Source organism: Sciurus vulgaris (genome assembly GCF_902686455.1).
Source record: "Sciurus vulgaris genome assembly, chromosome: 17".
Taxonomy (NCBI): Eukaryota; Metazoa; Chordata; class Mammalia; order Rodentia; family Sciuridae; genus Sciurus; species Sciurus vulgaris.
In genome coordinates this window covers 33996628-34022785 of record NC_136478.1, presented here as the reverse complement: position 1 = coordinate 34022785, position 26158 = coordinate 33996628, and the positions used below count along the sequence as shown (strand labels likewise).

The following is a 26158-nucleotide window of genomic DNA, read 5'->3' as shown; positions in this document are numbered from 1 at the left end:
CAAGAAAAGCAATAAGTTATGTCCAGTAACCAACTGACTTCAACATGGCCAAGTCAAAGAAAACGAAAAAGTTTTTGCCTTCTCCCTCCTACCAGCTATTGAGCACAGCATGTTGGGAGACGAAAAGGGGAAAGACCAAGGTAGAAGCCTGGGAGGGAAGGTATCACAATTTTAAACTAAACTAAAACTAAAATTATAAGTGAGCTGGATTTAGGGTTAGGTCAGTAAGACATGATTCATACTAAACAGAAGTTTTTAGATCTGTCTGCACTTTGTGTAGATTTTCAACATCTCAACATAAGTAAGACACGCTTCCACTAGAGTCGCCAGGATAACCCCACTGAAGCACTTCTGGAGTAAAGTGATACAAGTGAACAGCTAGATTGGGTCCGCCATGCCTCTCTTCCTTCCTGCCTCCTGAGAAGTTACGTTTTTGTAATCTCTGGAGAAGAGCGTGAGAGACAACCCCCCCAAAGTGTAGAAGGTGGGGGAAGCAACGGTAGGAATGGGAAGAAATCTCCACCCAAACGCAGCAGCTGAGATTGAGGCTGGTTTATCTTTGTTCTTTAGTAATGAGGAACTGAATTTGGAAGGGGAGAAAAAAATTTGTCCCTGAAATATTCCACCTGCAGGTAATTTTCAGGGAATCCCCTGAGTTATGAAACGTTCGAGTTTAAAAAAAAAAAAAAAAAAAGAAAAAGAAAAAGAAAATCAGCTTATTATAATTTTTTTTTTTATGACTGAACTACTATAAATCCACAAGCAACGGTTCAGACGCGGTGCTTCTGAAGTATTCACCCCTCCCTGCCAGGCGCAAGCTGCATCAAGGAGAAGGTGGACTTCCCCACCTCTGCTCAGGCATCAGGAGACTGATGGGGCCGTTACTGCTGAGCACCAGCGGCAGCTGTAACAGGCATCCCAAGGGGGTTGGCAGCAGCAATCACTGGTGAGCCTGCCAAAGGTCCAAGGGGTGATGGGGTTGGCACTGAAGAAATCCCTGACATCATACTGGCGCTGCTGACAGGTGTATTGCCCCCTGGCATGTTAGATGAACCCATTCGAGCCTGGTCCTTTATGACAGTGTAGAAATAGGGATGTTCCATGGCCTCTCTTGCAGTGAGCTGTGACTGGTGGTCATACCGCAGCAGCTTGTCCAAGAAATCCAAGGCCTCAGGGCTGACAAGGTGCTGGTTTTCACTGTGTACAAAGCGTTCCCATCGCTTACGAGAGTGTCTGCCCAAGATATCGTTGAAACATGGATCTAATTCAATGTTGTATTTGTCGATATAGTCATATAAATCTTCTGTCCCCAGAACTTTGGCTATCCTCACCAACTGATCATAATTGTCATGTCCATGGAAAAAGGGTTCCTTCCGGAAGATCATACTTGCCAGCAATACAACCCAAGCTCCACATATCCAAACTATAATCATACATCTGATAGTCTTCCAGTAGCTCAGGACCTTTGAAGTATCGGGAAGCAAATCTGACATTATATTCTTGTCCAGGATGGTAAAACTCAGCTAAACCCCAGTCTATTAGCCGTAGCTTTCTGTGCTCATGATCAATCATGACATTATGGGGTCTCACATCTCTATGCATAATTCCCATGTTGTGACAGTAATCCAGGGCCTTCAGGATCTCATACATGTAAAATCGAATATCATAGTCTGTTAATGTGTGGTAGAATTGCTTGAAGTCTGTGTTGTTTACGTGTTCAAAAACCAAGGCAGGGGTTCGTGACAGGCTCTAGGCAGCCCGACATTGCGCCCATCGCCCGTCGGCATCGGACCTGAGTTTGCAAAATGGATTAACACATTTCAGTTTCCAGTGCTATCAGTCTCTTAGCCACAGGGTCTTTTACAATGTCTGCCAGTGTGATGATGTTGGGACCACCTCTCAAATTCTCCAAAATCTTTATTTCACGCTTAATTTTCTTCTTTTTTGCTGGTTATGAGCTCCTTGAAGAAAGGAAATGTGTCAGACTCGTCTCTGAATCCCCTTCTCCTACCACTGTGCCAGGCACTCTGCAGGTACTTACAAAAGCTTGAGAATTTTAACAATAACTTTTTCATTATTTGTGATATTGATGGCTTCGAATACTTCACTGTATTTACCCCGGCCTAACTTTCGAACCAGCTGGTAGTCATCTTGATTTCCCCATTCCACCACATGTGACTCATAATCCCAGTATTCTTGGGGTCTGTGTGTATTGACATCTGTGTAAACTCTGGCCCTGCTTGGCATGGGTCCCGACATGTCAGACAGGTTGGCGGACAAAGCTGAACTTGAGGCTTGAAGATCTGGCAGTCACTGTGTGCAGAGATAGCTGGGATAAGACCTTATTTCAGATCTATTTCTTCAAACTGTGGTGGAAGCGGCAGCGGCGGCGGCCGCTCTCCCTTCTCCTCACGCAGACAATATCCAGACCAATATCCTTAATGAACATCGATGCAAAAATTCTCAACAAAATTTTAGCAAATCACATACAAAAATATATTAAAAAGATAGTGCACCATGATCAAGTGGGTTTTATCCCAGGGATGCAAGGTTGGTTCAACATCAGGAAATCAATAAATGTAATTCACCATATCAACAGACTTAAAGTTAAGAATCACATGATTATTTCAATAGATGCAGAAAAAGCATTTGATAAAATACAGCACCCCTTCATGCTCAAAACACTAGAAAAAATAGGGATAGTGGAAACATTCTTTAACATTATAAAGGCCATCTACGCTAAGTCCATGACCAATATCATTCTAAATGGTGAAAAACTGAAAGCATTCCCCCTAAAAACTGGAACAAGGCAGGGATGCCCTCTTTCACCACTTCTATTCAACATCGTCCTTGAGACTCTAGCCAGAGCAATTAGACAAACCAAAGAAATTAAAGGGATACGAATTGGAAAAGAAGAACTCAAACTATCCCTGTTCACTGATGACATGATTATATATTTAGAGGAACCTGGAAATTCCACCAGAAAACTCTTAGAACTCATAAGTGAATTCAGTAAAGTAGCAGGTTACAAGATCAATGCTCATAAATCCAACGCTTTTTTATACATAAGTGATGAATCTTCAGAAAGAGAAATTAGGAAAACTACCCCATTCACAATAGCATCGAAAAAATAAAATACTTGGAAATCAATCTCACAAAAGAGGTGAAAGACCTCTACAATGAGAACTACAGAACACTAAAGAAAGAAATTAAAGAAAACCTTAGAAGATGGAAAGATCTCCCATGTTCTTGGATAGGCAGAATTAATATTGTCAAAATGGCCATACTACCTAAAGTGCTATACAGATTCAATGCAATTCCAATTAAAATCCCAATGATGTACCTTACAGAAATAGAGCAAGCAATTATGAAATTCATCTGGAAGAATAAAAAACCCAGAATAGCTAAAGCAATCCTCAGTAGAAAGAGCGAAGCAGGGGGTATCGCAATACCAGATCTTCAACTCTATTACAAAACAATAGTAACAAAAACGGCATGGTATTGGTACCAAAATAGACAGGTAGATCAATGGTACAGAATAGAGGACATGGACACAAACCCAAATAAATACCATTTTCTCATACTAGACAAAGGTGCCAAAAATATGCAATGGAGAAAAGATAGCCTCTTCAACAAATGGTGCTGGGAAAACTGGAAAACCATATGCAACAGAATGAAATTAAACCCCTATCTCTCACCCTGCACAAAACTCAACTCACAATGGATCAAGGACCTCGGAATCAGACCAGAGACCCTGCATCTTATAGAAGAAAAAGTAGGTCCAAACCTTCAACTTGTTGGCTTAGGATCAGACTTCCTTAACAGGACTCCCATAGCACAAGAAATAAAAGCAAGAATCAACAACTGGGATAGATTCAAACTAAATAGCTTTCTCTCAGCAAAGGAAACTATCAGTAATGTGAAGAGAGAGCCTACAGAGTGGGAGAATATCTTTGCCTCTCATACTTCAGATAGAGCACTAATTTCCAGAATATATAAAGAACTCAAAAAGCTCTACACCAAGAATATAAATAATCCAATCAACAAATGGGCTAAGGAAATGAACAGACACTTTACAGAAGAAGATGTACAAGCAATCAACAGATATATGAAAAAATGTTCAATATCTCTAGTAATCAGAGAAATGCAAATCAAAACTACCCTAAGATTTTATCTCACCCCAATTAGATTGGCGATTATCAAGAACACAAGCAACAATAGGTGTTGGCGAGGATGTGGGGAAAAAGGTACACTCATACATTGCTGGTGGGGTTGCAAATTAGTGCAGCCACTCTGGAAAGCAGTGTGGAGATTCCTCAGAAAGCTTGGAATGGAACCACCATTCCAAGCTATCCCACTCCTTGGTCTATACCCAAAGGACTTAAAATCAGCATACTACAGAGACACAGCCACATCAATGTTCATAGCTGCTCAATTCACCATAGCCAGATTGTGGAACCAACCTAGATGCCCTTCAGTTGATGAATGGATAAAGAAACTGTGGCATATATATACAATGGAATATTACTCCACCAGGAAGAATGATAAAATTATGGCATTTGCAGGCAAATGGATAAAATTGGAGAATATCATGCTAAGTGAGATAAGCCAATCTCAAAAAACTAAAGGACAAATGATCTTGCTGATAAGCGGATGAGGACATATAATGGGGGGTAGGAGGGGTCAGGGTTAGGTTTAGGGTTAGGGATAAGGAGGGTGGTAAGAATGGAGGAAGGAAGGACTGTATAGAGGGAAAGAAAGAGGGGTGGGAGGGGTGGAAGGGGTGGAGAGGAAGGGAAAAAAAAATAACAGAATGAATCAAACAACATTGCCCTATGTAAATTTATGATTACACAAATGGTATGCCTTGACTCCATGTACAGAGAAACAACATGTATCCCATTTGTTTAAATAATAAAACAAAGAAAAAATAAAATTTAAAAAAAAAGCTCAAAAAAAAAAAAAGTTATGGAAAGACATCCATCCTACGCTTTTCCTCCCTGCTTTTAAAAATTCCATAATATAGGGCTAGGGATACAGCTGAGTTGGTAGACCGCTTACCTCGCATGCACAAGGCCCTGGGTTCAATCCCCAGCACCGCGCACACACACACACACACACACACACACACACACACATCCATACTATGTACTTACTAGGCCTCCATAATTCTCAAATTAAAAGATGAACTAATCTATTTTCTTATTACTGACAGTTATGGGTTGAATTGAGTCCTCAGGGGGGAAAAAAAAAGTCTGTTGATATCCTAACCCCCAGAGCCTCAGAATGAGGCCCTGTGGAATCAGGGTCCCTGCAGATGTCACTAGTAAAGAAGCCTCACATGGGAGTAGGATGGGGCCCCAACCCAATGACTGTTGTCCTTATAGGAGGGAAGTTTATAAGAGGGATCAAAACTCAGGCCCCAAAGGACATCATGAAGACACCCAAGGAGGAAGGCCAGGTGGTGACAGAGGCAGAGGCAGGGACGGGAAATCTGTGAGCCAGGTAAGCATTGCTGACCAACAGCAGAAGCTGGAGGAGTCGAGGAAGGATCCCCCCTAGGTTCCAGGGAAAGAGACGTGGACCTTGGACCTCTAGCCTCCACAACTGTGAGATCACCCATTTCTGTTCTTTAAGCCGCCCAGCTGGGGTAGGTTGTTACAGCATCCATAGCAAACTAACACACGGAAAAGGGAGGGGCTCTTTGAAAGTCTCCCCTAAGTCATTCCCTAAGCAGATAAACAAGGAAAACCGAAAAGATGCTCAACATCACTCATCGCAAGAGAAGTGCAAACCAAAGCACGAGGGAGCGTTTCACAGGCAACAGCGAAGCGGGCGAGGGCAGGAGCCACCAGAGCCCTTGCACACAGCTGGCGCCGTGTGAAATGGTCCAGTTGCTTTGGCGATTCCTGTTTGGCACATTTGCCCTGTGAACCAGCAATTCCACTCCTACGTGTCTATCCAAGAACAGTGAAAATATACGTCCATGAAAAGGCCTGTGCAGGAAGGTTCATAGCAGCCCTGTTCTAGCCCTAAGTGGAAACAACCCCAAAAATCCATCATCGGAGGCTGGACAAACAGAGAGCACACCCCTAGGGTGACCTCCTCAGACACAAAAGGAGCTGTCTACAGGCTCTTGCAACCGTGTGGATGAAACTTGGAAAACACTCTATGAAGCAAAGGCAGAGAGTCTCAGGTGCAGTGGAGCACACCTGTAATCCCAGCTACTCAGGAGGCTGAGGTAGGAGGATCAGCAATTTAGCAAGACCCGCCTCAAAATTATTAAAAAAAAAAAAAAAAAAAAAAAAAAGGCTGGGAGCAGCTGGGGATGTAGCTCAAGGTAGAGCACTCCTGGTTCAATCCCTGGAATTGCAAGGGGCGATGGTGGTGGGGGATGTGACACGGAGAAAGAAGCTAGCCTTCACAAAATATGCGCTACGGGATCCTCCCCAAGTGCCAAGCACAGGTGCAGGGGTGCGCTCCCGGCAGGACCGCAGTTGCGTGCCTTCGGATATGACACGCTGTCTTTGAACTACCCTTGCCAAAAAATGTGTGGCCTGAATTCAATCAAGCCTCTAGACCAAACTTCCCGGATTCAGAAGATACAGGAAACAAAGCAACCATCCAGTGACACTGTGAGGAGACAGACAAATCAAGATGTAGGCTATTCTGCAGGAAAACTGGCTCGGGCTCAAAGTCAGTACTGCGAGGGAAAAAAAGAGGTAGGAAGATTGTTTCAGATTAAAAGAAACTAAAAGCACATAAAAACCAAATGCAATGCACGAGACTTAATTAAATCCTGGTTTAGAGGGGAAAATTCATAAAAGCATTCTTGGGGCAACTGTAGAAATTTAAATCTTAGAACTAGATATTAGATATTATAGAATTATTAATTTTTAAGTGGGATAATGGCATCACAATTATGTAGGAGAATGCTCCTATTCTTAACTGTATTCTATGGTATTTAAAGATGAGATGAAGCTGGATGTGGCACATGCTTGTAATCCCACCAACTCAGGAGGCTGAAGCAGGAAGACCATGAGTTCAAGGCCAGCCTCAGCAATGTAGTGAGGCCCTAAGCAACTTAGCAGGACCTGTCTCAAAATAAAAAATAAAAAGGCCTGGGGATGTGGTTTAGTGGTTAACCCCCTGAGTTCAATCTCTGGTACCAAAAGAAGAAGGAGGAGGAGGAGGAGTAACGTTAATTGTTGAATCTGTTATGGGGCGCAACTTAAGAACAGACCGTTCACCACTGAGAAGTCCAAATTTGAGAGTCTTTATTAAGCTGGCCAGCTGACTGTCTCACACAATGCCCCAAAAAATCGCTATTGGGAGAACAGCCCCAACCACAGGGTTGTAGAGGTTCGTATACCAAAAATCACATCAATCATAAGTGTCTGTTGCTATGATTCAAAATTACAAACTAACATCATGACATTATCTACAGAGGAGGAAGAGGGTCAAACTGACCCTTACCTAGGTACAAACTAAAGAATGGTTGCTAACATCCACACAATTACCGTTTACATGGTACATTGGTTAAGAGCAATAGGAATCAAAAGAGAGCAATTTTTACTACATAGGAGTTGCCATTGTATATTATTAAACATGTCATGCTAAGTAACTGATGATGGGTACAGAGGCGGGGTGTTCCCATGGGAGAAACTTATTTCTACATAACATGGAGTCTCAGAGCAACATGGAGTCTGTTTAGTCATTTCCCTTAGAGTCTGGCCTATAACATTCTCATGGAGCCAGATCTGTCAGCCCATCACAAATCTAGATACAGGAAGTATGGATGTTCACTCTACTACTTATTCAAATTCTTTCCTTTCCTCTTTTTCTTTCTTGGGGCATCCAGCATGATGCTGTACCACAGAGCTATATCCCCAGCCCTTTTTATTTTATTTTGAGACAGGGTCTTGCTTTGTTCAAATTTCTTTATGTTGAAAACGCTTCCTAATAAAAGGCAAGAATATAATAAAATAAAAAAGGAGCTACAACACAGTATGGTACACAGAATAGGATCCTGGGACAGAGAATGACATTAATGGGAAAATCAGTGGAGTCTAACTGCAATATTGTTAATATTGCTGGACTAACATTCACTTCCTAGTTCTAACAGAGGTACCATGGTAGGTGTGGTGGCACATGCTCATAATCCCAGTGACTCAGGAGGATGAGGCAGGAGGATCTCAAGTTCTGAGTCAGACTAGATAACTTAGCAAGACCCTGTCAAAGAAAAAAGTTACGGGGAGGGATTTGCTGAGGATGTAGCTCTGTGGTAAACTGCCCCTGGGTTCAATTCCCAGGACTACAAAGAAAAAAGATGGGAAGAAAAGATGATAACGATCAAGCAAAGCTGGGTGAAGAAAACTCCCTGTACTATCTCTGCAAATTTTCTATAATCCTAAAATTACATTAGATTTGCATAAATCTAAAATCTTTTATAAATCTGAAAAGAAATTTAAAAAAATTTTTTAGTTGTCAATGTTCCTTTATTTAATTTATTTATATGTGATGCTGAGAATCAAATGCAGTGCCTCCCACATGCTAGGCAAGTGCTCTACCACTGAGCCACAACCTCAGCCCCTAAAAAGAAAAAAAATTTTTTTCTGGTACCAGGGATTGAACCCAGGGGCACTCAACCACTGAGTCACATCCCCCGCCCTATTCTGTCTGTATTTTATTTAGAGACAGGGTCTCACTGAGTTGCTTAGGGCCTCGATAAGTTGCTGAGGCTGGCTTCGAACTCCTCCTGTCTAAGCTCCTGAGCTGCTGGGATTACAGGCGTGTGCCACTGCACCAGGCTAAAAGAATTTTTTTTTTTTTTTTTTTTTTTGTTAGAACAACTCAGCAAAATAAAATTCTGGTTTATTGTTGGACAACATTGTTTCACACATACATCAAACAGGCCAAAAAAATAAACAGCAACTTCATAGACAAAAAAAAGGAAGAAAAAAAAAAAAAAAAAAAAGAAACCTTTTTATCTTTGGCCTTTTTAACCATCTCATACAAACCAACTACTTATAGTACAGCTAAAGTACATACACACAAAGTTACTGGAATGCTCGGAATAAGATTGTTTTTTGTTGTTGTTGTTGTTTATGCTTTTTTTACAGGGTTTTTTTTTTTTGTCTCCTTTGAGATTATAATGAACATGGTCACACCACAAGTAAAGTCAGAAGTAGGACAGAGAACGCTCCAAAGGCTGGTTTGGTCATCCGAGATCATTAAAAATGGCTGACCCCTAACAATATGTACAAAAATATAAAATGTAAATAAAAAATACAAACAAATTTTCCTTTTTTAAAGTACTTTTAAGAAAAAAAGCAGGGCCTTGGAAGTTTTGGTTCTTTTTTTTTTCCTCCCCTGTTGCAAATCCACGTTGTGGTTTGGTTGGGTGGTGGAGAGCGCGTGTCACCTGCGGGCCGCACTGCCCGCGGTCCCCGCGGCGGGCGGGCCTCTCTGCTCCAAGGTGACCACGTTTAGATTCTGAGACGGGAAGTGGAGGGTGAATGGTCACGGCGGCCTTTTATTTTTAGTCTAACTTTTCCTTTTTCGCTGTCTAGTCATCCTCATCGGTCTTCTGCTTCTTGGTATCAACATCATCATCCTCGTCATCTTCAGCTGCCCGTTTGCCTGGAGCTGCCTCAGCCTCCTCATCTTCGTCTCCATCCTCTGCCTCGCCATCACCCTCCTCCTCCTCCTCCTCTTCCTCACCACCCTCTTCCTCTTCTTCATCTACCTCATTGTCAGCCTCCTGCTCCCCATTTTCCTCCTTAGCATTCCCATTAGCAGGGGCATCTCTTCCATTCTCTGCCTCCTCCACAACTTCCTTCTTCTCCTTTAAGTCCTTGGTGGCGATCTCGGAGCTGGTGTCCACGGCCGCGTCTGACCTGGTGGGGCACGCCGGTGAGCCGATGCAGTGGGCTAAAGAGGAAACGGGAGTTCAGGGACTCTGGCGACAAAGCTGCCGGAGTCCGCGGCGGCGGAGGAGGCGCGCGGCGGAGGTGGTTGCGGTGAGCGAGGAGCTGAACCCAGGAACAATGCAGAGATGGCTTTTCAGAGCAGCCAGTCAAGAAATTTTTTTTTTTTTTTCTGTCACCAGCAGTTTTTATTTAGTTTAGTATATGCTAGAGTGTAATTACATGACCACTTGCCATTTCTGTAGTCTTTTACATAATCAATTTGTGGCTAACGTTTTATATAACAAAAGAAAAAATGAATCTGTAAATTATCAGAAAGGAGCAAAGGCATAGGAAAATAATACATTTTATATAAATTACAAAGGACAGTTACAATGGAAATCCATTACTTTCCTCTCTCAGTTTTATCAAACAAAGTCAACACACATTATTATGTGAGCTGCTAAGAATGTACAAACACTGTGGCCCTTTCAAAAGACAGTAGTCAAAGAAAGAACGTTATCTTGATATACACTATTCTCAGTTCTTAACTGGAGTCGAGCTTCCTTTCATAGTCTTCTTTAGGTGGTGATAATTTGGCAAGATTTTCATCAAGAAATCCCACTGTAGTGTCTGGGGCTGTGGTCGCTCAGTTTGCACCCGACGAAGACAGTCTGCACCATAGATCACTGTATTCTCAGGGATGACTTCAAAAGTATTTAGGTTGCAACAAGCCCCAATGATGCAACCACTTGTCAATATTACATTTCTGCCTACATATGCTTTTGATTCGATGACATTATTATCCCCCATTTTCATGGCTTGGGAATAACAGCCAACTTCAAACACGTTGTTGGTGCCAATGATCATAGGTTTGGGTTCTGGATCTTCAGTGTCAGGGGTAATATTATCTGGATGAGCATTTATGATGAGGGCCTGTTCTTCTATCAGGTTACCTTCACCAATCACTATTGGCCCAGCTTCAGCAATAATTCGTGCTTTGGGGTGAATCACCGTCCTTGGTCCTATAGTTACATCTCCTCTGATTTCACTTTCTACACATACAACTGCTCCAGGAGCAATCTTCACACTCTTTTGAGTCTTCTCCACCATGGTACAGGCCCGGTCTACCAAGAAATTTTTAATAAGGGACAACCAGTATGGAAAAGCTAGAACTTTTAAATGTTTTAATACTCATGCATTGAATAACTTTAAGGTCCAACGTCTACAACAATGACCTCCCACGAATATCTAGTTTGACCACAAGAGATCACAAAGGTAAAAAAGTCTCCATTGAATCCTGTAGAAGAGGGAAGACACATTTGCCCCAGGGCTTCAGTGCCGCAGGCCAGGGAGAGGACTTGATCCTTGGAGAAGGGCGAAGATACCATCTGGGTTGCAGCAGGTTGTTCTCCAGGCTCAGCGGCTCCTCCCTTAGTCCAGCAAAGACCCAGGTTGAACTGCCCTCTTGTGCAGCCCAGACTGCTAAAGAAGAGTAAAGAGGAAGAGGAACACAACAGGGTTACTTCCTGTACCAGCAGCCAGTTCGATCCCAGTAGTGAGCCACACCAGTCTCTGCATGTGGAATGAGATTCACCCAGTTCCAGCACTAGCAGACAGGTATCTGTGTAATTCTTGGAGTCTAAAATATTCTCATCGTATTATCTCATTTAATCCTGGGTGACAGACCTCATTTTACAGAGGAGGAACGTGGGACATCCTTCCCAATCCTACCTTCAATGGGTCACAAACACTTCTGCAGGTTCCTCCCTAAACGTGGATCATGGTGCCTCTCCCCTCCAGTTCCTGAACACTTGACTTCCTGCGAGGCTGGCTCTTGCATTCGCTTCTGCAGCTTCACCTAGGCCCATGCTAACCAGGATTGTTTTAGTCAGCTCTTTTGTTGCTGTGACCAAAAGACCTGACAAGAACAACGTAGAAGAGGGAAAGTTTATTTTGGCTCAAGGCTTCCCAGGTTCAGTCCATGGTCTGTGACTCCATTCCTCTGTGCCGGAGGTGAGGCTGAACATGGAGGAGGAAGGGCATGGAGGAGGACAGCAGCTCAGGACGTGGCAACAGGAAGCAGAGAGAGAGCTGTGCTCACCAAGGGCAAAATATAAACCCCAAAGTCAAGCCCAGTGACCTGCTTTTTCCAGTCACACCCTATCCATCTTCAGTATCCACCCAGCTGATCCATATCAGTGGATTAATCCACTGATTACACCTTCCATGATCTAATCACTTCATATCTGAAAATTCTTGTATTGTCTCACATGAGCTCTGGGGGGACCCCTCATATCTAAGCCATAACAATGACCACTCCCTCCAGTCCTTATGCTGTGACGTATCAGAGAAGGTGACTGAGGTGAAGGTACCTTGGGTCTTCAGTCAAAGTGAATGGAAGGATATGAATGAAACCCAAGCAAAAATCTAAGTTCTTCCTTGTAAGTAAAACCAATTGAATGACATTTATGTACCACAGGGACTGTGTGGTGACTAAGAGCACAGGTGCATGGTCCTGGCCCCACCAGGTACTTCTGTGTGACCGTGGTCAGGTTGATACTTCTGTGACTGGGGCCTCTAGGAATGGAGGTGATCGTGGTTCCTAGCTCACAGAGCTGTCGTGAGTGCCAGGTGCACCACAAGATTCGATGCACACTAGCGATGACAAGGATGTCTTGTCCCAGTAGCCCCTTCCTTCCTTCCTTCCTTCCTTCCTTCCTTCCTTCCTTCCTTCCTTCCTTCCTTCCTTCCTTCCTTCCTTCCTTCCTTCCTTCTTTCTTTCTTTCTTTCTTTCTTTCTTTCTTTCTTTCTTTCTTTCTTTCTTTCTTTCTTTCTTTCTTTCTTTCTTTCCTTTCCCCCAACTATTAGTCCTAGAATTTGCAGGGTTCGAGGATACTTCAGAAACCACAGAGACCCATCTTAGGGGCAGGAAAAGTCTTTCAAATTTCCCTGAAGGTCACTCTAGTCTGACCGATGAGGACCTTCTGAATGGCAGGGATTCTCTGGGTCCCCGGAAGGGTGGGAGTCGCTAACCTGTGCTCGTTCTGGGTCTTGTCACCATTCTGTGAATGCACACCCTTTATGTCAATCTATATCTCACAGAAGGACATTTGACTACAACGTAGAACTTAAGACTTCAAAATAGCATTAAATATCATGAAAAATATGTCACTTGCACAAAGAACAGAGAGCCACAAAGGCCCCCTTTCCGCGGGGTGCAGTGGCACACCCCTGTGACCCCAGCCACTTGGAAGGCTGAGGCAGGAGGATTGCTAGTTTAAAGTCAACCTCAGCAATTTAGCAAGGCCTTAAGCAACTCAACTAAAATTTGTCTCAAAATAAAAAATTAAAAAACAGGCTGGGAATGTGTCTCAGTGGTTAATCACCCCTGGATTCAATCCCTGGTACCCAAACAAAACGAACAAAAACACAAAAGAAACAAAGAGGAATGCTGAGCAGGACCTTCATCCAGGCTTTGCAGGCGCAAGCCACTAGAAATGAAGTTCATGAAACACCTGCTGGGCGCTTCCCACCCCCCACGCAGGAGAACCCCTCAAGCTCCAGCCCACCACCCTGGGCCACCAGCCAAGGAAGCTTAGCCCTGTGCCTTGGGGCAGCCTGGAGGCCTGAGGTCCATTTCTTCACTGAGTACAGAAGAAAGCTGCCAGGTCCACACCGGGACGGGAGAAGCGAGGCAGCCTCTGTCTCTGTGCCAGCTGTGCTCCAGGGCAGGTGGGGACAGGTAGCACCTTCAGTATGACAGAGCAGACCCCGTCCACCTCTCAGGCAGGAGGAGCATTGGGCTGAGTCAGGCACACTTGCTGAGGACTTCAGGATCCACAGACCCAGGGTTCAAAGATACTGCCCTTGCCAGCCTTCTTAATCCTTCAGAATAGGTCCAGGAGAGGGTTTCTAGTAGGGCTAGTATGCCACCAATACCCCCTGATCCTTAGTAATCACCCCTCTCTTTTTCTTCTGCACAGTATGGTGATGGAACCTAGGGATGCTCTACCACTGAGCTATACCCCAGCCATTTTTATTTTTTGAGACAGGGTCTCACTAAATTGTGCAGGCTGGCCTCCATCCTCCAGTCTCAGCCTCCCAAATTGCTGGGATTACGGGAGTGGGCCATGGCACCCAGCAGTAATCCCCATTTTATCCAGGGGTGAGCAAGCCTTATGTGACTGAGGCAGGTAATGGTATCTGGCAAGAATTTGGTATCATTGGTGTTTGTGTGTGTGTGTGTGTGTGTGGTTTCCTTCTATTTTATAAGCAATTAGCAATGATATCCATTTATGAAAGAGGGATAATATTTTCTTCTCAAGTACATTTGCAACTTTAAAAAAGAAGCCAGGGGGTAGAAAAGATTGAGAAAGAATAGATTTTTCTCTGATGAAAACGTAACATGCCTTTGTACATGTTGCCACAGCTCCTGATGCCTTGATGGCCTATGACTGTGCTGTTATGGCCGCCTTTGGCACAGGTGACCCTGGTCATTCAAAAGTTAAGTGAAATTAAATTAAAAATCCAGATCCTCAGTCACATTAGCCTCATTCAAGTGCCCGATAGCCACACGTGGCTGCTGGCTGCTGTGCTGGGGGGTGCAGCCACAGACCGTCTCCTTCATCACTTCAAGTCCTAGAAACAGCGCTGGCGGAAGCACTCACAGCTCACCCAGCATCTCCCCCGGCAGTGGGGCTTAAAGACCTGGCTTTGCCCACGTAGCGGACACCAGACAGGCACGGGGAGGTGGACATCCCAAAGCAGCAGGCCTCTTGGAGGGGACTTCTTGGAGCAGGGGGGTTGACCAGTCCTGCAGAGAACAAACCCAAAACATAAGCAGGAAGACACAGGATGAACCCAGTTCTGGTTGCCCTCCCCAGAGTGATCTTTCTTAACCTTCAGAAAGAGGCGAGGCAAGGAGTAACCTGCCACTCACCCGGCCCAACCTGGCCTCCAAAAACCTCTACCGAGTCTTCTTTGGATCTGAATACTTCCTCAATGGCCTAGTTCAAGGCTTAGCACACAGAGACCAAACAGGTCCTCTGTCAGGTGGTGGCCAGCTAAGAATGATTTCCCATTTTTAAATGGTTATGTTTTAAACAGTTATATAAGTATGTACATAATATCCTGAATTTTGCTTCTTGGCCTACAAAGCCTAAGATACTTACTATCTGAACCTTTAAAAAGAAGTTTGCAAACCCCGGTCTAGTCGTGGCCTGTCCCAGTGTCCTGGTCCTCTACCCTCCCCTTCTCATAAGCGGGTTTTGTTCTAAATGTTCTGCTTTGAAGCTATTTTGACACTTGGAAAACATTCTTAAACATCCAAAGCAGTGAGGTTCCCAGCAGGTCACAAAGGCTGACCCAAAACATACCTGAGGCACTGCATCCCTGAGAAGCTCACATCCATCCATCTGTCCGACCATCCACTGTCCTCGGTGGCCTGGCACACTGTCCAGCACCTGTAGCACTCCTCTTGGACAGCAGGCCGTCCTGTAAGCCCTCACCTTGCTGCACAGGAGGCTTCCGGAGAGCTCATGCCAAGGCCCTGAATAGCAGCGAGCCCTTGGTGAGGGTCTGTTTTATACCTGTGGTGAGACGGGAAGTCAGTCAGAGGGCAGAGATTTCCTCCCATTTCCCATAAGAACTCTGGCAGCCACACTGGGTTTGTGGGTGAACCAAGAAGGGGTCTGAGGGCTGGGGAGATAGCTCAGCTGGTAGAGTGCTTGCCTTGCAAGCACAAGGCCCTGAGTTTGATCCCCAGTACGGCAAAAAAAAAAAAAAAAAAAAAAAAAAAAAAGAAAAAAAGAAGGGGTCTGAGGAAGCAGATACACCCACGCTGAGGGAGCTCTGGAATCCATCGGGAGTCAGGAGGCTGGGCTTTGGGGCGCTGGGGGAGAGGCTGAGCACAGCAGAGAAAGGGAGGTTAGAGATCTGCAGTGTGGAAGCACATGCTGTGGGGAGAACAGGGAGGTGGACCGAGGCTCTCGCTCATCCTGAAAGTCAAGGAGGAGGGAGGCCTAGAAATGTGCACCCTAGGGAAATGGATCTTCCCTACAGACCCACCCTGCTGATAAAAGACATGCACATGTAGCTTCCAGAAAAAGAGGCCTCGCTCCCTGTATTTCTATCTACAATAATAGTGAAGGTAGAAATGCAGGCATAGGAAAGAATGTTTTGGCTAAAATAATCCCTGCTCACAAAAGGTCAAAGCAATATTAGACTGTTATGCACAAAGGTATCCCCAGGGGGCCGAGGGTGTGGCTCAGCGGTACAGCATCCGCCCAGCATGTACAAGGCCCTGAGTTTCAGCCCCAGCACCATTAAAAACCAACAAACAAAAAGACACCCCCAAATTTAAATTTTGTTTACGGTCTGGGTGAGAGGCTACCTTTGCACCAAGACTTCTTTGGCAACTTCCTTTTTAACATGGCGCGTCCAAAACATGCTCTGGTTGGCCTTCCCCACTCCTGCTACAGGTGAGGCTCTGAGGGTTAAGAGGCCAACAAGTTTTAGGAGACGGAAGCCCAGAGGGAACACTGACCAAGAAGAGGAAACTGCTGGGCATCTACAGGGGGCAGCAGGAACTCTACCCATAAGGGCCAGGAAAGTCTCAGACGCCGGGCACACCAGGTCCCACAGGGCGCAAGTGAGGCTCAGGGCTGAAACTGGGCTTGATTGACCGCTGGACCCCAAGTGGTCGTACTTCACCCAGGCCTCCTCCCAGAGGGCAGACGTGGGGGTCTGAGACACCCATTTGAGCAACCGGATCCAGTTAGGCCTCAAGTCAGCCAACTTAGAATTTCCAGTTCTGTGAGCCAATCAAGTCTCTTGTTTTAAGCCAACTTGATTTGAGCTCCTGTCGCTTACAACAGAAAAAGTCCATAGTAACACAACCTCAGTTTAGGCAGTTGTCACTAATCAGGAAAAAGGCCTCAAAAACCACTGGATTAGGGCTGGGGAGAGAGATCAGTTGGTAGAGTGCTTGCCTTGCAAGCACAAGATCCTGGGTTCGATCCCCAGCACCACAAACAAAACAAAACCAAACCCACTGGCTTCTGGAGGCACAAATTGAGAACTGAGTTTAAGTGATTCTAACCATGGTCACAACCCTGAATAAAGGGTTCCTGGAAGCATCTCCCGGCTATAAAACTCAGGAGGGCTGGGCACCTGCCTGCAATCCCAGCAGCCCAGAAGGCTGAGGCAGGAGGATCGTGAGTTCAAAGCCAGCCTCAGCAATTTAGTGAGGCCCTAAGCAACTCAGCAAGACCCTGTCTGTAAATAAAATATAAAAAGGTCTGGGGATGTGGCTCAGTGGTCAAGTGCCCCTGGGCTTAATCCCTGGTGCCATAAATAAAGAAATAAAAACCCAGGCAGTTCATGCAAGGGGGCTGGCACTGCTGAAAGGGACAATGTCACTTCTGTCCTCTGAGATTGGAACATTCATTAAAACTGCGATAAGGGGTTGGGGGTGTGGCTCAGTAGTGACAAGACACACTGCCACTGCCCCAAGTTGCCCCGCTGGCTCAGGAAGCACCAGAGGAGCATCGAGCTGCTGGGCTGTCTTGTTCCTAGAGGCAAGAACTGACCAGGTGGTGGAAGGTGTTTCCCCCTACCTGACACCTCACAGCAGGGACTTTGCCGGATCTCAGGAAGCTGCACCCAGGAAGGACTTCTCAGCAGGGGCTGGAAAATGAGGAGGCAGCTTGGCCACAGGGGACGGTCCTGCTTTGAAATGAGGCAGGATCTCAGCTGGCAGAAGGTTCCAGAGGCTCACAGCCTGGAGAAGTGGACAGTGGTCAGCAGAGCCTGTAATTGAGGCCAGAGAGCTACACAGAGACTGCCTCGGGCTCTTCAAGAAGGAGGTTCACTTTAACTTGTTTCAGAAAGATCTTTTCCCTTTTACTGACTTAGAAGGTTCTATAATCAAAACGAAACTAGACTTGTGTTTTAAGTTCATAGATTCCTCCCCTGCCACCCGCCACCCAGGAAAAGAGTATAATAAGTGTACAAAAATAAAACACGTTCTATAGTTTGTAAGATGAATGCTTTCTTTAAAGCTTCAACACATCTTAGGTGTGTTACACAGTCTGCTACTTTTTCCTTAAAGGCACAAGCGGTTGATTATTCTTTAGTCTCACCTTCTTCTCTCAAAACAAGCAATCGCAAAAGTCACTTTTTTAGGAGTTAGGTTTGTTCCTGAAATGCTCTTTAAAATCTTCAAGATGAAGAACTGCTTCTTCATACTCACCATACACTTAAAAAGCACTCTTACAAATGTTTCAACTAACAACAACAACAACAAGAAGTTAAAACTAGAACCAGGAAAGTAAACTAGCAGAAAGTTGGAATATTTCCTATACATCTGTCTGTGTACAGAGGTCATTCTATTGATTTATTAAAAACCTGATTCAAAAGAAAATTTAGAGCTAGGCATGGTGGTGTACATTTGTAATCCCAGCAACTTGGGAGGTTGAGACGGGAGGATCACAAGTTCAAGGCCAGCCTCTGCAACTAAGTGAGACCCTGTCTCAAAAAATAAGGACTAGAGGGGCTGAGGTTGTAGCTCAGTGGTAGAGCACTCGCCTAACACGTGTGAGGTACTGGGTTTGATCCTCAGCACCACATATAAATAAATAAAATAAAGGTATTATATCCATCTACGACTAAAAAAATATTTTTAAAAAAAGGACTAGAGATTTAGGTCAGTGGTAGAGCAGCCCCCTGAGTTCAATCCCTAGTCAGAAAAAAGGAAGGAAGGAAGGAAGGAAGGAAGGAAGGAAGGAAGGAAGGAAGGAAGGAAGGAAGGAAATCTAATTTTATAAGAAGCACATTAGTTTATAAAGATTGAAAGTTAACATGGTGTATTCCTCTAAACATGTTCAAATCAATTACTTTTGATTGCAGACATATTACAGATGCATAAACTCACTAAATAAAAATATGTAGGGCTGGGGAGATAGCTCAGTTGGTACAGTGCTTGCCTCGCAAGCGCAAGGCCCTGGGTTCAAATCCCCAGTACCACAAAAAAAAAAAAAAATGTAGTTTTAATTTATACACAAATTTGCAGAAAAAGGATTACCTGGGATTTAAAATGGAGAAGGAAAAGGGACAGTGCCCAGTGCTTTCCAGGTGTTCCTTCCTGGTCATCTGTGATAAGGTTCAACCAGTCCCTAAATACACTCTCTATGTCACTTAACAGGAAGAGAAGACATCGAATGCCGGAAGGCCCAGGGTGGCTGGGCCAGGAAGTCATCTACCAGATCAGCAGCCCTCTGAGAAATTCCAGAGCTTATTCAGTGAAAAGTCTCTTAAATTCTTTAGCCACCAACCCGAGTGCATCCTCTAGGGGCATGTGACTCTGATATACTAGTGACAAGAAAGAGCTTGCTTTATCACACAAGTGCTCTGATTTTTAAAGAAACATATTTACAGGAAGATAAGGAAAGGCCATCAGAAAACTGTTAATCTAACTGTGAGTCGTTGAAGCTGGTCTCAGCTTTCCGTACAGAAGTGATTGACTGTTGATCTGAGTGACTAGGACCCTCTACAGCAGGAGTTCCGTTGGATTTCAAAAATCAAACATTACTTCCTGTTTCCAAACTACAATGGGCGGCAGGAGGGGTTGCAGAGGAAGATGGGATACATACGTGTCAACCGAAAGTCCTAGGTCTAAAGAAGGACGCGATGTCATTTCAAGTAACAAGAACAAAACAAAATAAAAAACTCTAACAGCGAAGGTGTTTTATTTGGCTCCAGCATCAGGGTGCATGTCAATCATGCCAACCATGATTAACAAAGAAACAATCATGGATGTGGAAGCCTTTGGAATGGAGCAGGATTTAGGAAAAGGAGCACTGAGGAGCTGTTGGTCTCCATTGCAACCTTGCAGGGCTCAATTCTCTTCTGAGGGTTTTTTTTCTTTCTTTCTTTCTTGGTGGTGTTGGGGATGCCAGCCAGGGCTTTTTTTTTTTTTTTTTTTTTTTTTTTTTTTTTTGGTACAGGGGATTGAATCCAGGGGCACTCAACCACTGAGCCACACCCCCAGCCCTTTTTTATATTTTATTTGGAGACAGGGTTTCACTGAATTGCTTGTGGTCTTGCTCAGTTGTTGAGGCTGACTTTGATCTCTTGATCCTCTTGCTTCAGCCTCCAGAAATCAAGCAAGTGCTCTACCACTGAGCTACATCCCCAGCCCTCATTTCTCTGACTCTGTATGTGCACTGCACTGAGAAGACACAGGACAGACACGCTGGCACACAGGGCTTCCAGGATCTGCTGCTGCTGAGCTTAAGGAGTAACCTACATCCTCCGTGCGGATCTGCTGTCTTCAGCCTGGCTCTGCAGAATCTTAAACACTATCCTATAAAAAGCCTTTCTGGATCAGGTCAGGAGCGTTCCAGGTATGAGATGTTGCATAGAAAATAAATTCTAGACACCAAGAGCGGCTTTCCCATGACTTCATAGGTGTAGTCAATGCACAGATGTCTTCTAATCTCTCCCAGGTCTAGCTGCTGAGAATAAGACTTAATAAAAGTTTAATCTTAGATGGGAGCCCCCCTACCCTGCTTCACCATATATTGTCAGGCTCTGAACAAATTCAGAACCCAGGCGGCTTTATGGAGATGCAATGGAGATGATGGCATTTGGCTAAATCTTAAGCTGTGTTTATTAAGGTTACGTTTAGGAGGAAGTACGAATATATATTTGCCTTCAGGCTCTGAAGTTTCATTGTTTGACTATTTTAAATATGTGTCTCGGCACAGAAGCAGCTCCATATACTTCTGAATAAAGGCTGCTCACAAAGAATGAAATGAACTGTTGGCTAGAAAGCATCGTGAGAGCACAGCTAAGACTAAATTTGGTCAAACAGATGTAGCTTATAGGAGAAACGAAAGTATTCTTTTTATTTATTAGCTGAATTTGATAATTAAATTCATGGATAACAAATGAAATCTGTCCCTATTAAAACCATTCTGGACATGAAAAAGAAACTATTTTCTGAATTTGTACTACATTCAAAATAGATTACAACCTTTTTTTCGAGTGCTGCTTTTTAAAGGTATATTAGTATTCAACAAATTATTCAACCTACTTATTTTAGTGATGATTTCCGAAATGATCTTGCATGAATGTAAACACTTAACTAGATGTAATTAGTCCTTCCCACAAATGGTTCAAATGAAACTGTTCCCCACCCCCACCCCAGGAGATTGAGATTTGTAATTATTTTAAGTATGTGTTCTTTTACACTCTGAGAATTTATGTCCTACATAAATGTGTTTAGGCTGAGAAATTAGTCACTTATTGGCTTAGAAAAACCATAATTTCACTCTTGAGTGTGGCATTGAGGTGGGTGTGGGGCCAGGTAGAAACAAAACACACAAAATGGTCAGAATCAAGGTGCCCCAGCTTTCCCAAGATGACAGGAAGCAAGCGCCCATCACTTTTCTCTTTTCAGACCCAATGTGGGAGCTGGCTTTAGAGTATCAGGCCTGTATTCATTTCTCTGCGGGCTCTAGAAGCTATAGGCATGAAATAAATTCAGTGACTAGTGCTCCATGGGTCTCTGTTCAAGAGAAAGTTCTCCCAAGTTAGCCATGAGCATCCAGTGCTGCTGGGATTGATGGCCCAGGCCAGGTGCAGAAGGCTGACAGTCTGCCTGCTGCTTAGCCGGGCAGGGCAAGGAAGCAGGGTTCACCTGAAACCTTGCACGGAGCCTGGCACGCAGGAGGCAACGTGCCTGGACTGGACAGAACCATACCAGGAGCTTGTGGAAAGGAGAGGGGACTAGGAAACTCATGCTGGTCAGAGTGAGGGCAGATGCAAAGCTGGCTCTCTGCCAGGCAGCCCCCACCCCCCTTGGTTCAAGTTCCTAGAGCTGGGAAGGATGCCGTTCCCAGGCTGATGGTTGTCTGGGGCAGGGGCAGGGGATGCTGTCGAAGAACGGAAACCGCAAATCTAATCCTGAGGAAAAGAGGAAGGGAGGGCTCAGATGTGTGCCTGATTCTGTCATTCTAGGCAGAAAGAGACTGTTCATTTTTGTGCATTCTCATGAACCTAAAAATAAGGAAATGAATGAGACAACATAGGAATGGCAACATTTATTTAAAAGAAAAAGAAAAAGGAGTGTGAAAAAAGGTTTGGAAAAGTGTCCCCCAAAGGCCCATGTGCTAAATGTTTGGTCCCAGCCTTCGTGGTATTGGGAGACAGAGGAAACTTTAACAGAGGTGTCTGGTGGGAGGGAGAGCTCTGTCACTAGGAGTATGCCTTTGAAAGAAACATTGGGACCTTGACTTCTCTCTCTCTCTCTCTCTCTCTCTCTCTCTCTTCCTGGCTGCCATGAGGTGACAGCACCCTCTGACACATGCTTCCACCCTGATATGCTGCCTCACCATGGAACCAAAAGCAAAGAAATCACCTGAACCGGGACAGAAACCTCCAAAACTATGAGCCAAAATAAACCTTTTCTCTTTTTAATTTGATTATCTCAGGTATTTTGTCATACTAATGGAAAGCTGACTATCATCAAGTCTAAGAGAACATGGGGAAGGATGAAGATAGTCTTTGAGATTTACCATCAAGGGTACAAAAGCTAGTGGTGAAATTTATCATAAACTCCATAGAAGAGAACAGAATAGGTTCTACATATTTTGGATGAGATGTGATTGATTTTTGAGATAGGGTCTCCCACACTGTTGCCCAGGTTGGTCTCAAACTCCTGGGCTCAGGCAATCCCCCCAAGTAGTGGGACATTGGGTGTTTACCATGGCACCTGGCTGTGTTTTAGAGTCTTAAGAGGTGATGAAGATGATTAAGGTTTCCATTGTTGATGATACACAGGAGAGCACATTGTGATGCCAATTCAACTGGATTCAGTTTGTTACTGAAAAATATGAACCTTCAAAGTGTGTCTACAGAGAAAAACATGACGTTTCAAGCAGTATCTACTTCAAGCAGTCTCCAGTGATAGTTCTAGATCAATCTACTCTTTTTTTAGAATTTATTTATTTATTTATTTATTTATGGTGGTGCTGGGGATTGAACCCAGTATTGAACTTAGGCATGCTAGGCAAGCACTCTACCAACTGAGCTATATCCTCTGCCCCCTCAATCTGCTCTTACTTTTGATGGACTCATGAAGCAGGATTATGGTCCAAGAGGAACGTTTTACAATGGACTGTTTGATGAGAATATGAAATGGAGAACCATTATCTTTAACTTCCTGCAGTGCAGTGAGGCCCGACTCAGAGGCAGGGCGATCATTTCCAACACAAGGCCCTGATCTCACAAGTGATGACCTATGGCTGCTGCATATTCCTGTAGACACACATGGTCACAGGCATGCACACACGAGAAAAAGGCAGGTTACTTTCAATCAATAAAAGAATCAAAACCTATGTCACCAATTAGCTGCTATGTAGATACCATTTGGTTTTGGTTTTTGGTACTGGGTATTGAACCCAGAAACAGTTTACCACTAAGCAACATGACCAGCCCATTTAAATTTTTGTTCTGAGACAGGGTCTCACTAAGTTGCTGAGGTTGGTCTCGAACTTGCAATCCTCCTGCCTTAGCTTCCCGTGTTGCTGGGAATACAGGCATGGGCCAATATGCCCCACCTGTTACTTTAATGCACCACAGATTTAAGTAAGTGAAGAGTAAGATAGTATTTTTACTGTATTTAGGTAAGTAAAGTACAAGCTGCTATATATTATATATCTCTTTAAATCATTCAAGTCCCACTCAGACATGTTGGAAACATTGTATACTAGGTTATTTGTCTAATGGAATCAGTTAAGAGAAACTGGAGAAAATGCTGACAAAGAGGAATTTTGCTTTTGACAAGCTGTAGCGTCCACATGGCTGAACATGGGCAGACTGTCATGCAGAGGCAGGGCGTGTTTTGTTGGGCACCACACACTGGGTGAGCACCATGAAGGTCCTTTGTCGAGATGGAACATTCCAGAGCTATCGGATGAAGTCATTTGAATTGAAAGACCACAGGAAAAAAATGCAAAGTCGTTTTAAAGATGAGACAGTTACATTCTGAAAACTGAGAAGGTGCTCACCTCAAGGGGGTTTCTAGGAGAGACCCACACTAGTGTCACTGCCACCAAGATGCCTCCCCTCGACCGACAGTTGGATGACACTGGAGTTAGCCAGCATCGACCCTTCTATAAGTGATCTTGAATCAAAACCTGAAGTCATCTCATATCTCATTTCCTCAGTCCTCAAGACTCGGGAACCTCCCCAGGACTCTCCGCTGGGCTGAGCTGCCACGCCCGCCCCATGCTGGCTTCAAGGCTGAAATCCCTCCACCGTATCTTCCATCCTGCTCTTCTTCCCGAACGCTAATCCATCCCCCTCCAGTCTCTGAGTAATCTTATTAAAAGTATTACTTCCCAAAATGCCAGAGTAACTGCTCAGCATCCTAAACTCCTTACTCTAGCGCTCATAATCCTGGCACGACCCCTTGGCTTCAGTCTATCTTAATAGGCTCTGCGACTTACTGCGCTTCAAAAATCCAATTCTCTTGCCAAATGTGATTTCTTGTGATCCCTGGACAATCGACTTTCCCCACACTTTTCTTCCAGGTGTTTGTTATCCACTTACCAGTTCTCACCTCAAACCCCCAACTCAAGAGACATCCTTCCCTGGAACCTCCCTGACTCATCTCCTGGGACCCCAAATTAGGATAATCCACTCTTCATACCGATAGTCCACTTACAGTGGGAAAACCTCTTAGCATGTTCAGTCTTCCACTTGTTATTTATGTACGTGTTTTAATTTCATCAGACTGCATGTCCTACAAATAGGAGCTGCCGCTCCATTACGTGCTTTACTGTGTCTAGCACTGAGCTTCCCATCTAACAAGCGCATGTTAATTGCATGGTTGAGATTGAAAAATCAACATGATGACAGGAAAATATGGATGACTTCAGAAAACAAACCCGAGAGGAAAATGAGAAAAACAAGACATGGCTCATAGTTACTGAGTGACAGCCCATGATTCAAAATCATTACAAAAATAATTCACATTGGATGACATGATTTGAAAATTAATTACTGTATTGCAGCATAAAGGAATGTGTTAGCAACTAATTTATCACTGTGGATCTTCTCTACATCAAAGTGAAGACAGAGCAAGCCGCACGCCTGGGTCTTGGAACCCCCGGCAGCTGCAGATTGCACAGTGGCTGAGGCGCCCTGGCGGCTCCACTCTAGAGTCCTGATCCGATGCTCGCTGCCAGAACTGGCTCACTAGGCAGGGCTGGACGGCAGCTGCACAGTAGTTTCTATGTGCCACCCCAGATGGAGGGGAGAAGAAATGCAGTCTCCACTACTCCTGTCCACTACCAAAGAGTGCCCTCCGACGGATGCCAGTTGGCCTGGCTTTGGAGATGGGAAGGGGCAAGTGCATGGGGCGGTGTATGTCCAGCAACAACTGGAGTCCGTCACCATTCCAAAAGAAGCACGAGACGCTACTGGTCAGATAGTATGCTCACTAGGAGTTTTGAGAAAGCTAATCTATGCAAAGATTAATGCAGTGACCCCAGCTGATGCAGGGAATTGTATCAAATGCCCAGGAAACAGGCTCCTATGCATGCTGAGTTTTTACTGTCTCTGGGTTCAAAATCAGTTTAAATTACTACATGATCAAATTAATCCAGGGCATGTCTAGCTGTCTTTCAATTATTGAAGGGAAATTCCATCATTCTGTACTGTAAAAGGAACTGTCCTCTTCTCCCTTCCCAATGCTGTGGCTGACCTCATTTCTTCTAGTACTGGTCTCCCAAGGTCCAACCCAAATACCCTCCAAATGAGATGGAGTATCATTTTGCTTTCCAGAACTCTTAGAGAAAAGATGTTACTGGCAACCTAAGCAGACTTTCGTAAAGGGGATAGTGCTGGATAAAAATTTTGAGTCATCTTATAATTACGGATTCTCATATAACAAAAATTGAGAAAGCCCAATGCTGCTTTAACGCACCATGTTTTGCACGTGCCTGGGCTCCGACGCTGGAGTCCTCAGTTCTCTTTGCATCTGGTCTTCAGTGTCACTCAGTGTGCACCTAACTTGGAGGAAGTGTGCCGCCTCCCATCGACCGTGCGTCTACCTGCAGACTCTGCCAAGTGCTAGGAAACCTGACCGAATCCAGAGGTGCAGTTAGTCTCGCACATGAAGTCTCTGCCTGTCCTCAAGATGGAGAGAGAAGCAAATCAGCAATCTAGCCCCGCACTGT

General features: G+C 44.5%; 1 protein-coding gene and 1 pseudogene across 2 annotated transcripts; both read right to left on the bottom strand.

Moving 5' to 3' along the window:
- Nucleotides 1–385: 385 nt before the first annotated feature.
- On the bottom strand, nucleotides 386–2418 carry LOC306648032 (casein kinase II subunit alpha-like; annotated as a pseudogene). The gene is made up of 2 exons: nucleotides 2042–2418; nucleotides 386–1947 (listed from the first exon to the last, which is right to left on the bottom strand). The product of its transcript is annotated as a casein kinase II subunit alpha-like (transcript).
- Nucleotides 2419–10086: 7668 nt separating this feature from the next.
- On the bottom strand, nucleotides 10087–11033 carry LOC306647749 (dynactin subunit 6). Its single transcript, XM_079117237.1, has one exon. It carries the CDS (start codon nucleotides 11019–11021, stop codon nucleotides 10449–10451), a length of 573 nt encoding a protein of 190 aa, XP_078973363.1. The 5' UTR covers nucleotides 11022–11033; the 3' UTR covers nucleotides 10087–10448.
- Nucleotides 11034–26158: the final 15125 nt, after the last annotated feature.

What these genes read in the sequence shown, in the direction of transcription:
- LOC306647749 (XM_079117237.1), bottom strand. Translation starts at nt 11,021, where the DNA reads ATGGTGGAGAAGACTCAAAAGAGTGTGAAGATTGCTCCTGGAGCAGTT.